The sequence below is a fragment of the Galeopterus variegatus genome, unplaced genomic scaffold (assembly GCF_000696425.1).
Source record: "Galeopterus variegatus unplaced genomic scaffold, G_variegatus-3.0.2 Scaffold9260, whole genome shotgun sequence".
NCBI lineage: Eukaryota > Metazoa > Chordata > Mammalia > Dermoptera > Cynocephalidae > Galeopterus > Galeopterus variegatus.
Window position 1 is genome coordinate 30,826 of NW_007735371.1, and position 13,517 is coordinate 44,342.

Sequence of the window (13,517 nt, forward strand, 5' to 3'; positions counted from 1 at the left end):
TCTATTAAGGGGTAGTAATCTTGAAAGTTTAAGTAAATCCACTGATAAAAACAAGTCACAGAGCAAAGCACAAAGTCAAGGGGGAAGGCGGAGCAGGAATGAATATGTCTGAACAATAATCTAATTTACCACAACCTCTTAGGTACAGTGTCTTCCAGAGTAGACAGAAAGAATAGTCAATCCTATTTTCAACGAGGACAAGACTCAGCACTGGAAAGCTAACCAGTTTCTGGACATTCCTCAAAATGTTCTCTCTTCCAGGTTACCGTTCTTTTTTCCCAGTTACCATGGGTTTATTTTCCCTTTTCCAAAATCACAGGGCTGCTAAAAGCATGACAACTCTACCTCATCCTATCATTCATTCACTCATTTGTTCATGAGCATTGACTAGCCACTATATGCCAAGCACTATGCTGTGGTAGACTGAGAGGTAAGCAGTCCCTTGCCTCAAGGAGCTCACTTTTTATCAAAGGAGACTGTCAGTAAGGAAACAATGATAACACAGCATTTGTGGCAGACAGACTGTAAGGTGGGCCCTCAGGATGCCTCCAGACTGGTGTTCATATCTTTGTGCAATCCTCTACTTTTTGAGTGTGGGTAGAACCTGTGACTTTCTTCTAACCAATAAAATATGATAAAGGTGAGGGAAGCTCATTCCCCTGATTACGTTACATTACATATGATTCAATCTTGCTGTCAGACTTGTTCTGGCTGGATGAGGTAGGAGGCCGTGTTGGGAAAGCCCACATGGCAAAGAACTGAGGGCAGCCTCTACAAACAAGGCAGCCCCCAGCCTACACCCAGCAAGAAGCCAGGGCCCTCAGTCCTAAAACAGAAGAGAACAGATTCTGTTGACAACCTTACTGAGCTTGAAAGAAGAGTCTTCCCCATTCAAGCCTCCAGATGAGGGTGCAGCCCGGCTGATGCCTTGATCACAACCTTATGAGATCCTAAACAGAGGATCCTGTTAAGCTATTTCTGGACTCTAGGCATACAGAAACTACCATTAAGTGCGTGATAATTTGATACATAGCAACAGAAAACTAATAGTGCATGATTTGGCCATGATAGAAGTACTATGATAACACAGAGAGACAGTGTCCTAGAGAAGATAATACCTGAACTGAATCTCAAAGGATGCATACGTATTAGACAGTAAAGAAGTGGAGGGAAGAGTGTTTGGAGTGGGGTATGAGAAAACATAGTAGACCTTTCAAATTTTTTGAAATGAGGTAAGAAATAAACAATCATGACCTACTCGGTCAGTGTGGCTTTTAGTGTGTGAGAGGGAGAGTGGTAAGAGATGTCACTGAAAAGACAGACAGATATTAGAGCATTAAGGACTTTTCATGTCAAAGAATCTAAATCTTATCCTGAAGGAAATGGAAAACAATTAAAAGATTTTAGACCTGGTAAAAACATAAGCACATGTGAGCTACTGAAACCAATCTGACAGAGCATGGACAGAAATTGTTGTGATTATCCACATAATCAAATGATCTCTTTCACTGGTGAAGATCGTGGGGATGTTGGAAGAGAGAGATTGCAGAGAGGAGTAGAGAAATCATGGAGGAAGCAGAGAGTAAGGACGGAGAAGGCAACATTTCTTAGCAGTCTTGCAGGTACCCTGAAATCTGGAAGAAGGCAGAGTTGAATGAAGAAGACAGGCTAGTAAAATAGAGGAGGAAATCTGAGTGGTCCATCAAAACAGACAGGAGGAAGAAAAGTAGATACTGAGCCAGGGAGAAGAAGGCTGGAGATATGGGAGCAGGGCCCTCCGAGAATCACTGAATGAAGTTTATTGCCTGTGCCTTGTGTTGATGTGCTGTTATGTTTAATGAACAGGTGACAGTGGAAATAATAACTAATACTTTATGGTATTTTTCAGTTTACAAGGAAAGTTTTCATTCATAGACTCATTTAGTCATAAGAATCCTGTGACATAGCGCAGGACATTAGAAAGTAATATTTGATGAATGTCTTTTATGTACCCAGTACTAGCTGATGATGAAGAAACTGAACCTCAGAGGTTAAGTGACCTCCCCACAATTATATAGAACTGGGATCTAAACCCAAGTTCTCTGACCCCAAATGTCACACTTTCCCCTCTATATTAGTCAGCTTCCATTTTAATTTGCTTAGCTCTCTTTTCCTGCTCAGGACTCATCCTCAACCTATCCCAACAACTAAAACTGTTTTTTTTTTTTTTTAAATGTTAATTTTTTGAAAGAGCACAAAAGATAACATTGCTCCTTTCTTTTCAGCCATTTTGCATATATCTCTAAATCCACAAGGAGTTTTAGGGTTCAGTATATTAGTGCTCTGTTTTGGCTGCTTTTTTATATTTTAAAACTTAGCCTTAAATTGTCAAAATGTATATTAACCTATTAAGGGGTAGTAATCTTGAAAGTATAAGTAACTTAATATTTTCAAAGCTCTAATTCCTATGTAAGTAATTCACTGAATTAATTTTGTTAGAAAGAGATAAAGCAACCTTAAAAAGAGAACACAAGAATTAGGCCTCATAGATTCAAACTTATTTGAACTGAACAAAAATTTAAATTCATTATTATAATATTTTAGTCCTAAAAACAAAACAAAATAAAGAGGCTGAACTCAATGATTTACTTGGAGTTGGACAGAGATGAATTCTTTTGATTGAGTGAGTGACTTTGTGGGGCATTCTATTTTCTCTAGCAAACCGAGACTTCATAGCAGCATACCTAGAAAGAGAAAAATAAGAAATTATCTAAATGAATTTTGGGAAATGTACGTTACTTTTGAGAAAAATAAACCAAACAAATTAAATGAAACAGGAAAGTAGAACAATAGGCTTTGAATACGGTGCTATTCTGAATGATGACTAATTTAATAGTAAAGTTAAACTATTTTATTATGTGCTTTCCAACAGAATAGTAGTTAGAAAAGCAAACAAATATGACGTAAGATTAGTATCACAAGACTAATGAAAACATCATGTGGTATAGCAAGGTGATTTAGTTTCCTAGGGTCGCCATAAGAAACTACCACAAACTTGAAGATGTGCCTTGGTGTGGTACTGCTAATTGTAACATGTTCTTGAAAAGTAGCTTTATGTGAATAACAGGAATCATAAAACTTACTGTACCCTTCCATTAGTAATCTGAATTTTGGTAAAATGTTCTAAAGGAAATTCTTGGCTTCCTTCTCATTCCTCCATTTTCCTGGTAAAACACAATCTAAAATGCCTCTGGGGAATATAACCCTCTTCCCTCTTACCCCTGCTTAGATAGAGGCTATGAGCAAGGTCTAAGCCAATCCAGGTACAGTAGTCCCCACTTAACTGAAGTTTCCCTTTCCCCAGTTTCAGTTACCTGTAGTCAACCATAATCCAAAAATATTAAATGAAAAACTCCATAAGTAATTCTTAAGTTTTAAATTGTATGCCTTTCTGAGTAGAGTGATGCAATCTCATGCTGTTCTGCTATGTCCTGCTCAGGACATGAGTCATCCCTTTGTCCAGCTTCTCCAGGCTGTACAGGGTCCCTGCCTGTTAGTCACTTAGTAGCCCTCTCCATGGTCTGATCGACTGTCGCGGTATCACAGGGCTTGTGTTCATGTAACCCTTATTTTACTTAATAATGGCCCCAAGCACAACAGTGGTGACACTGGCATATTGTGATAGTTGTTCTATTTTATTATTAGTTACTGTTAATATCTTACTGTGCCTAACTTATAAATTAAACTTTATAATAGATATGTACATATAGGAAAAACATAGTCTATATAGGGTTTGATTTTAAGCGTCCACTGGAGGTCTTGGAACATATCCCCAGTGGATAAGGGGAAACTACCGTATAGTATTTCTCTGGCCACTGGGGAGGAGGACTGAGGAGGAGGAAAAAAGAGGTGGGGAGAGAAAGGGAGCAGGGAGGAAGGGAGGGTGAGAGAGATCCTCTCAAAATGTGGGAGCAGAGCCGAAGAAGCAGTTCTCTTAGGGGAACAAAAAGCCCCAAATATGTTTTTGATTCATAGTAAAACTCCTCTTCTTCGGGAGACCTCAAAATGTGGGAGCAGAGCCGAAGAAGCAGTTCTCTGAGGGGAACAAAAAGCCCCAAATATGTTTTTGATTCATAGTAAAACTCCTCTTCTTCGGGAGAGAGGAAGGAGGGAAGCAAACTTAAGCTACGGTGTTTATAACAGAGGAGGTCCCACCAGATTCTGTGCTGCTACCAGAAGTCTATGGTAAAGTTTTGGGGCTACGGTCTGAGAGAGAAATTAATGAAATGAATTGTATCCATAAGAGGGGAACAATAAAAAGTATACAATTCATAAAAATCAGTAAAAAGAACTGGTGTGTTTATGCTGAAAAAGATAAGATTTAAGAGTGTGCTTAAAAAAGAGAAGATTTAAAAGCAGATGGGAGAAAGACATGATAGCTATTTTATGAGACTTAATGGGCAATTCCCCAAACCAGAAATAGCCTCATTTGTGTTGTTTCTAAGGATAAAAGGCAATACTTTCTTTTCTGCTGTAACGTCATCCTTTAAAACACGCATTCTACTCATCCCCAAAGCCACCCCCAGGTCCTCAGTGTCTGACACGGTGCCTGGCATACTGAAGGCAGCTTGATCTAATGGAAAAAGCATGGGCTGTGGCATCTGGCAGGACTTGGTTGGAATTCTGGCTCTGTTATTTAGTGTACAGCCTTAGATAAATTTTTTATTTCTTAAAACTTTTTCTGCACACCTTCTTTATAACATGGAGATAATTTCTTATTTTCTGGGCAGTTTTGCAAACAAACATAATAGTAGGAGTTCAATAGAAATCTGTCAAATGAATGAATCTGGAATGGTTGAAGGTCATGAGGTATCATATGAAAGCTAGAAGGGAGGAGGATTAGAGCTATTTGAATGCTTCTTGATGTACTGAGCTCCCTGTCTCTAAAAACTTCCAAGCAGAGGCTAAGTAGTTGCTCAGCAGAAATTATTTTTTAAAAGGAATTTTCCCCTTGTCTATTATTTTTTCTCCTTGTCTATATTTTAAGATACAGGCCATGTCCGATTCTAATGCCAATTCCCTCTTAAACCACAAGATGGCATGCAAGATTTAATCTTGGAGAATAAAAAAGCTAATATTCCTTTTTGAAAATGCATTAAATATATAAATTAAGTAAAGCAATAAAAACAATGTTTAAATTCAATAACCCCGAAAGGATAGCACAATCATACATTAAATGAATGTGCTCAGTGTAAATGTTTTTCATATAACTGGAGAAAAGGGAATCAAACATAGGTACACTAAAAGAAAGACTTTTTGTCAGTTAAAACACATACTCACAAAATCAGAGACTAAAAAACCTAGAAGTAATATGTATTAACTCCTTAATTTAAAAGGACAAGTAAGTCCAGAGCACATTTTATAAATATAAGAATGTTTTATCAAATGGTATTTGACATAGCACAGATGTTAGTTTTTTATCTATGTATAGAACTAACATTAAGTTTAGTAATAGCGTTGGATGGGATTTTTCCCCCAACAAAATGTAGACTTGATTTGTGCTTGCAATTGGGTAAGCAATATTTTTACACTTACTTGAAAAATTTAAGCTTTTGATAAGTACACCTATTAGTGGGCAAGTAGGAAATACTTTAGCTTTAATTTTCCAGTAAAATTCAGGTTTACCAACAACCTCAGGCAATTTAGAAAATCTCTTTGTGCCTCTGTTTCCCTCATTGGTAAACTGGGAATAGTATGTACTTTCACTTTTACAGAATTTCTGTGGGGGGAGGGGTCTTAGGGGTGGCAATCAAGTTGAAAAGGAGGCTAGGAACCTTTTCTTGAAGCTGTGTCAGCTGGGCAAGCCAGCTGGTCTGACCTGGAGCGGTGGTTGATTTGTTGTGGATTTGAAGGAGGCTGATGAATATTATTGAGGGTTGCACTTAGAGGTGTGGCTGTCAACTCCATGGGGTGGCCAGCATTACATTAGGAAAGGCAGGGGTAATTCCTGGTGCACAGAAGGTAGTTAGCCATGTCAGATCCTGTTCCCTCTATACCTCCTATATAAAAACAAGAACAATATTCTTTTCTAAAGCTACATGGAATGTAAAACTCCACCAGAACTGATAACTTTTTAGGTAACTTGCTGGCTGCCAAAGCTTAGACTACCGGTGTAGATTTTTCCCAGTATTAGCTATAGAGTACGACACAAAGATGGTTTTACATGTGCGTAAGCAAGAACACTCAAAAGAACAGCTTTCATTGTTTTCTGATTTTATCTTTCACTATTTCTCTAGAGAAAATAAATATAAACTACTGAGTATATCCTAGATTCATATTCTTTCCCATGTCTTGGTAGAAATAAAGCATTTGTATAAATAGCCAAAAGACAGTTAAGGCAATAGGAAACAAAAATGGCCTTAGAAATGAACACCAAAGTGACTGATTAATGAATATTTATGAGTTGCTTATAATGACAATAGGTTACTATTAATACTAACTAAAATGTATACAATTCAAGAATTTGCATAAAATATTCACATGACATTTATATTTCCAGTTTTCAATCACTGTTTATTACTACACCCTAGAACTTCCCATTAAAACCATAATCTCTACATTACAATGGACCTTAACAGAAGTCTGTACCTAAATTTTATTTTTTCTAAAATTAACTGCCTTCACATTTAATCCTAATCTTAAATGGGGAAACAGTATACACGTTCTAACAAACATTGATTGACTGCCTCCTCTTTGCCAGGCACCATGCTAAGTACAGAGAATGCAAAGCTACACTAATGTCCTCGCCCAGGTCACTCTGCATGGACAGATGAATTTTCACAGCACAGATGCTGAAAGAGATAGGAACAGAGTACTATGGAAACTGCCTCCTCTTTGCCAGGCACCATGCTAAGTACAGAGAATGCAAAGCTACACTAATGTCCTCGCCCAGGTCACTCTACATGGACAGATGAATTTTCACAGCACAGATGCTGAAAGAGATAGGAACAGAGTACTATGGAAAGAGAAGATGAGGAACTAGGAACGCCTGAGCATGCATGTCAGGTACTGTTTCACAAAGAGAAGTTTGAGCTGGATCTTCATGTCATCCTGTGAAGCACTTTTCCAGGCAGAAGAGATGATAGAGGTAGAGTGGAAAAGGAAGAAGAACCACAGGCATAATGGGACTAAAATAAATGCCTCACGATTGATGTTGTTTTCCAACCTGAGGAAACTTGACAATTTTCACATATTTCTGGCAAATTATTTTTATTCTCTGAAAAATTGGGAGGCATGAGCTTTCATCTTTCCTCAGGAACTAATATTTATCTAATGTCCATGTGCCACACCACACTATTTTGTCTCTATGATTCATTCAAGAGGCCGAATGCAAAACAACTTTGCAAGGTAGGTAATGTTATCTCCACTTAACAGATAAGAAAAACAGCTCAGAGTGGGTAAGAATTTCCCCAAGATCTGACACTAAAGCCCATGCTTTTCCCCTTGCTGCTTCCAAAGAAAGATTTTCCATCTGTGAATTTAAAAAGCATGAACAATAGTGAACCTTATGAGTACTTACCATGTGCCAGATATTGTTTGAATTATTTTATGTATGACATATTAATTTATTTAATCCTCACAACCCCCTTGGGAGATACTGCCATTTAACAGATAGAACTGAGACACAGGGAAATCAGCTAACTTGTTCCAGGTCACAGAGCTGGTAACTGGCAGAGCCAGAATTCACATGCAGGCAGTTTGGCTCCAGTGACCCTGCACTTACGCACTCCATATTCTGCATTTTAACTCAGGCCAAATCCTAACTCTAGACCACCAGCAAAGACCCTGCTCAGAAAGACCCAGACAGAACGCACAAAGTGGTGAAGAGATCTTATGTGCCCCAATAATAATGAGAACAAAGAATTTAGTGTGGCTTAAGAATTGGGTATTGATTGATGAGGGGAGGGAAGGACAGTAGGTGGAGGATAAGAGAGTAACTAGAGAGACAGGTCTCTTTCTCCTTAGTGCTATGCAAATGAAAGGTTCTCAATTTGCACTCTTTCTTTCTTTCTTTCTTAAATAGGAAATTTCAGTGCAAGGAAAGCATTTTCAAATATTAAAAACAGAGATGTACAATGGTATTGCATGGCATGCACGTACAGACCAATCACTTGCACAGATCCCCATTTTCTACTTGACTCTCTATGAATTGACCATTTTATCACGTATCATGTATTTTGATGAACATGAGACTTTCGATAATTCTCTAAAAAGAAGTTGAATTTCATCATTCTTTAGATGTTGACTATACCTCTATACATTTGCATACTCAAATATTTACACTGCAATAAAATGAAGATAAATGTAATATCTTTTAAAAACTTTTAGTGCTTTTCTTTTGATTAATCAACTCCAAAATTTACAAGAAGCAAATATCATCTGACCTAAATATATTCTCATCAACCACCAGATGGCATAAGGTGTGAGAGTTTTATTCTGACAGGGTCACTATGCACATAATGATTTGACCCTATAACTTCAAAATAATGTATTTGGAAAAATGTGCTAGCACTCAAACAGCTCACAATTATTTTAGCCATATGTAGAAGTGGATGGATAAGTTGAAAATGACATGGTCCTACTTTTTCTAAATTTTTGGGTTCTGTGGGAGGCTAGTATTACATAATGAATCAATGATCAAACAAATAAAACAAAACAGAACTGTTAAAGGAAATAAAACAGGAAGTCATGTCAAAGCAAAATTAATCTTATATTCTAAGTAGGTTTCTTCGACTCGAAGAGAAACTTGAAACATGCCTTCAAGGAAAAAATATGCTTGTACTCCTTCAAATTTTGCTTAATAGAAACGTTTTTACTGCCTATGATTTATCCTGAAAACAGAGAAGTACCTAATGCAAAAAATTTTATCCACTTTGGCTTGAAGGAAAATTTTTGCAGAAAAAGCTTTTTTTTCCCAACTGAAAAAATAAAATTTAACTGAAAAACCCAATCTGAACTATGATTTTAAAGAGTAGGGAAGTATATTTAAGAACCTCCATTTCAACACAAATTCAAAATACAGCACATTATTTCTATTAGTCCTGTATTTCCATCTAGAAGAGAGGGCACACTGCTAACAGTAAGTTAAAGAGCTAAACAATGAGCTAAATGAAGTAAATGCATTTTGGTAGCTTTATGGTGGTACCTTCAGGGAGCACCTTGAAATAAGCACACCAGAATAAACAATGACTGCAACATAGCCAACATCACAGAACGGAAATGGAATCTTTGCTGCAGCATGATGGATCAGAAAAACTACCCTCAGGAGTCAAGAGATCAAAGATGAGACTAAGGTCCTTTCCCTAATGTGGTATAAGAGACAATGATTTCTAAAGATATTGTAACAATTTATGTTTGTCTCCCACTACAAAATTCTTCACTGAACTTAATACATTTGGTTCCTGAGTGAGAAATCAGTGGAAGCAGGAAAGATACTTTGTGCTATGAGAAGGATGAAAACCTAACTGTTGATATATAAAGTGTTTTGCTTTTTGTTTTGTTTGTTGACTATTTCTTTTATCTTACATCTCCTCGAGAAAACACAGCACTTATAAGTGACTATGGATCCTATGGATAATGTCAATCTTTGGTCACAGTGTTAAGATCTCTTGGTTTTATGTACCAGAAGCCCTCTTTGAAATGACCAATTTTTTTTTTTTTTTTTTTTTTTTTTTTTTTACTATTTCTAAGTTATATGTTGATAAGGATGATGGGACTGGGAGTAAGAGAATTAATGGGGAGGATATTAAGAGATTCTTCACTGCGGCTCATGTCCTGTCTCCATCTTTGGCAGCCAATAGGTAGCAAAGATATTTCTCACCTGGATTCATATGAAAGGAAGAAGTGATACTTGCTTATTCTTGTTATTCAGCTTAGAAAAGGGCAGAAGTTGTTATTTCCAAGGGTTTCTTCTTAGGGTTCAGTTAGATAGTAGAAAGTGGAATAATAGATATTTCAAGTTAATGGGATAATGCATCCAAGCCACTTAAAATTTCTTACTTTAAATTCCATTCTTTAGGATATTGTAGATCCATTTTCTTCCACTTATAATACTGTCCAATGAAATTTGGATCTTCAAGCACTGAAATTATAGTATTAAAAAAAGGAGCTATGCATACATTCTTTAATATTTCTTAAAAGTAAAAAAATTCACTTATTAGGTTGATACATGGCAGTAACATATACATACTACTCACACATAGTTCAAGTCATATTACAATGCTCAGAAACTTTCCATAGTTATTCCTTTTATTGGAACTTTGTAATACTGGATATTATTTGAAATAAGTAGATTGTGACTTAGAAAAATTTTAAAATTAATGACATTTGTTTATATATCATTTATACTGTTAAATAAAACTTAGAGAGGCCATTGTTTTGGACTGAGATCCTGCAGTAGGCCCCAACAGACGAAACCAAAATGGAGGGGAGTCAATTATGCAAAGTGCCATGCAATGAAACAAACCTTAAAGAAGCAGGAAAATCCCCGAACAGACCAATTTTTCCTCAAAAGAGGAGATTCACAGCAACCAATCAGAAGGGGCCCTGTCAACCCGAACCAGCCTGTTAAGGTAGTCGCCTCTGCTTTAACCCTTACAAGAAAAGTAACCTGAAGTAGCTTGATGTTAACAAATCCTCTTTTTGTATTATTCTGTTTCCTTGTTCCTGCTCTAGCTACGTTATAAAAACCAACTGTTCTGCCATGCCCAGCAGACCACTTATCTATTTTTTTAGATGAAATGCTGCCTGATTCACAAATCACTAATAAAAGCCAATTAGATCTTTAAACTAAATTTACTGAAATTTTGTTTTTTAACAATAGTAATGAAGAAAGTATTAAAATATCTCATATAGAAACCACAGATATCATAGTCTAACAAAATTCTAATTCAGCACTTCAAGTAGAAAAATAAAATTCTGGAGTTGGCAGTGACTTTACAGATCTTGGTTTTTCACAAAGCAAGTGTCTTCAACAGATGATAATCCAGGCTTTGAATGAATCCTTTGCCAACTACATAAAATGCTCCACTTTGTATTTGGGAGACTGCCCATTCCATTGGCAGATAATAATGGTTACAATGTCCTTCCTTAACTTGAGTGTTGGGAGTTTCCACTGGTCTTAGTTCTGACCTCTGGAGCAATACTAAGTTCATCCCTCTCTCACGGGAGGGAGCCTTCTAATATATGAGAATAGCTCACAGGGAAGCCTCGGTTCCTTTGACTTTTTCTTAGGATATGATTTTCTAGAGGCTAACCATTTTCACCATCCTGGTGATGAACTTTGTTGATGTTCCTATTAAAGTTTGTGTCCAGAACTAGATCAGGATCTTGGTTTAGTCTGAATGGCAAACACACAAATGCGATTACTAGCTCCGGTCTCTGTGCACACTTCTATCGGTTCAACTCAGATCTGCATTAAGATTTTCTGGAAATCACATTACACCACTGACTCATAAGTTTGTGGTGAATTATAAGCTTTATGCCTTCAATGAAATTTACATAAAATTTATTGAAAACTTACGATGCCGAAGGCACTGGTAGTTTATTTATTTATTTATTTTTATTTTTACTTTTTAATTATTTTTGGCACGGGTAATTTTTACATGAAATACTATTAAGCCAGATCACATACCCACATACACTTACTCCATTTATTTATCTATCTCCCTATTTTGTATTATTATTCTGAGTTTACAGTCTTGAACTATTTAATCAGTTAGATGCTCTCCGCTAGTCTTGCCCTAGTCTGGGACTTTCTTCTTAACAATAATTAATTTACACCTTTTAGCTTGATAAGATTTGTCACCAATAGAAAAAACATTTAAATTGAGTAGCTCTCCTTTTTGTCTGTTAATATTACATTATTTTCACCAGCAATGTTCCTATCTATTCTTTATTTTCTGGCTTCAAACATACACAAGCACACATACACACATATTCTTATTGGCTTTATTAATATTCTTTTTTATTGGTATTTGGACATCCTTCTATTAAAGAAACAAATCTGCGCTCCCCAGAGTTCTTGGTGAGGTCTCATTATTTCCTGTAGATGATCATAAAAACTAACATTAATAGAATTCTTACTATATGCTGGACACATGTAAAGTAGGGATGCAGTAGTTGCCATCATAATACCCACTTTACAGATGAACCGACATAGAAAGGTTCAATAACGTCTTCCTATTGGGACTCATTACTCTTAGATAAAATTTAAAATTTAATCTCTCATGAATGATATTTCTTTGAGGTTTTTATTCAAGTATAATTCATATCTTCCCTTAAATTTTTTTGAAATTGCTTTTCCTACATTTTCTATTGAACATGTATGGCAATCTTTTTCTTATATATTATTATGAAACCCCAGATGACATGGTCATCTTTCCTGAATAGTTCCATTAGCTTTATTTCATTGACTCATTTTATTCATTGCTTTCTCTACCATCTGAGAGATGAAAATGCCACAATACTTTGTGCAAACTTCTATTTTAATGCTTCTCATATTTTATCCCTATAATTTTTTCACTCTTCTGTCTCCTACCACCTGCCTGCAAACTCTCTGAANAAGGTTCAATAACGTCTTCCTATTGGGACTCATTACTCTTAGATAAAATTTAAAATTTAATCTCTCATGAATGATATTTCTTTGAGGTTTTTATTCAAGTATAATTCATATCTTCCCTTAAATTTTTTTGAAATTGCTTTTCCTACATTTTCTATTGAACATGTATGGCAATCTTTTTCTTATATATTATTATGAAACCCCAGATGACATGGTCATCTTTCCTGAACAGTTCCATTAGCTTTATTTCATTGACTCATTTTATTCATTGCTTTCTCTACCATCTGAGAGATGAAAATGCCACAATACTTTGTGCAAACTTCTATTTTAATGCTTCTCATATTTTATCCCTATAATTTTTTCACTCTTCTGTCTCCTACCACCTGCCTGCAAACTCTCTGAAGAGCTTATCACAATACATATCTTCTTGTTTCCACCATACAGCCAATTGTCTAGATATAGAAGATGCTCAATGAACGATTGAGCTGATTGGAGGAAAATAATGAAGGAATGAGAACAGGAGACACAGAGAGACAGAGAAAAAGGGCCAGTGATATTTTAGCAGAAGTTCTGGAAGTTGAAATTCCTTCATCACTATGTACCATATTTTGCTTTTGTGGCAGTTTTGTAATCTGTAGTAGAAAAGCATCCTCGATTGCCCCCATAATAGAGTTCTTCTTCCTTCTCTGTTGCTCCTTCTGAGGATTACTGGGCATTGCTTCTACTCTGCCTTTTCCATGGCACACCTCTTACCCAACATCTGTAGAGGTTGACCTATTCCCCCCCCCACTACTGGGACTGTCACCCCCAAAGAAATATAATAGCATCCACTTGCCTCAGTATGTTTTACTTTCACACATACTATCTCATGCTAACCACAGAGCAAATTAAAGTAGGATGAAATATTTTTGTCAATCAA

The 13,517-nt window shown here is 36.3% G+C and overlaps 1 protein-coding gene across 1 annotated transcript in view; it reads right to left on the reverse strand.

Annotated features, from left to right (window-relative positions):
- UBE2U (ubiquitin-conjugating enzyme E2U (putative)) overlaps window positions 1-13,517 on the reverse strand; it is a gene marked incomplete at its 5' end in the record, with an annotated part of 43,216 nt that overhangs the window by 5,852 nt on the left and 23,847 nt on the right. Inside the window, 2 exons of the mRNA XM_008593497.1 lie at window positions 2,632-2,723; window positions 10,039-10,120. Of these exons, the coding sequence (XP_008591719.1) occupies window positions 2,632-2,723; window positions 10,039-10,120 (174 nt within the window). The remainder of the gene's footprint in view (window positions 1-2,631; window positions 2,724-10,038; window positions 10,121-13,517) is intronic.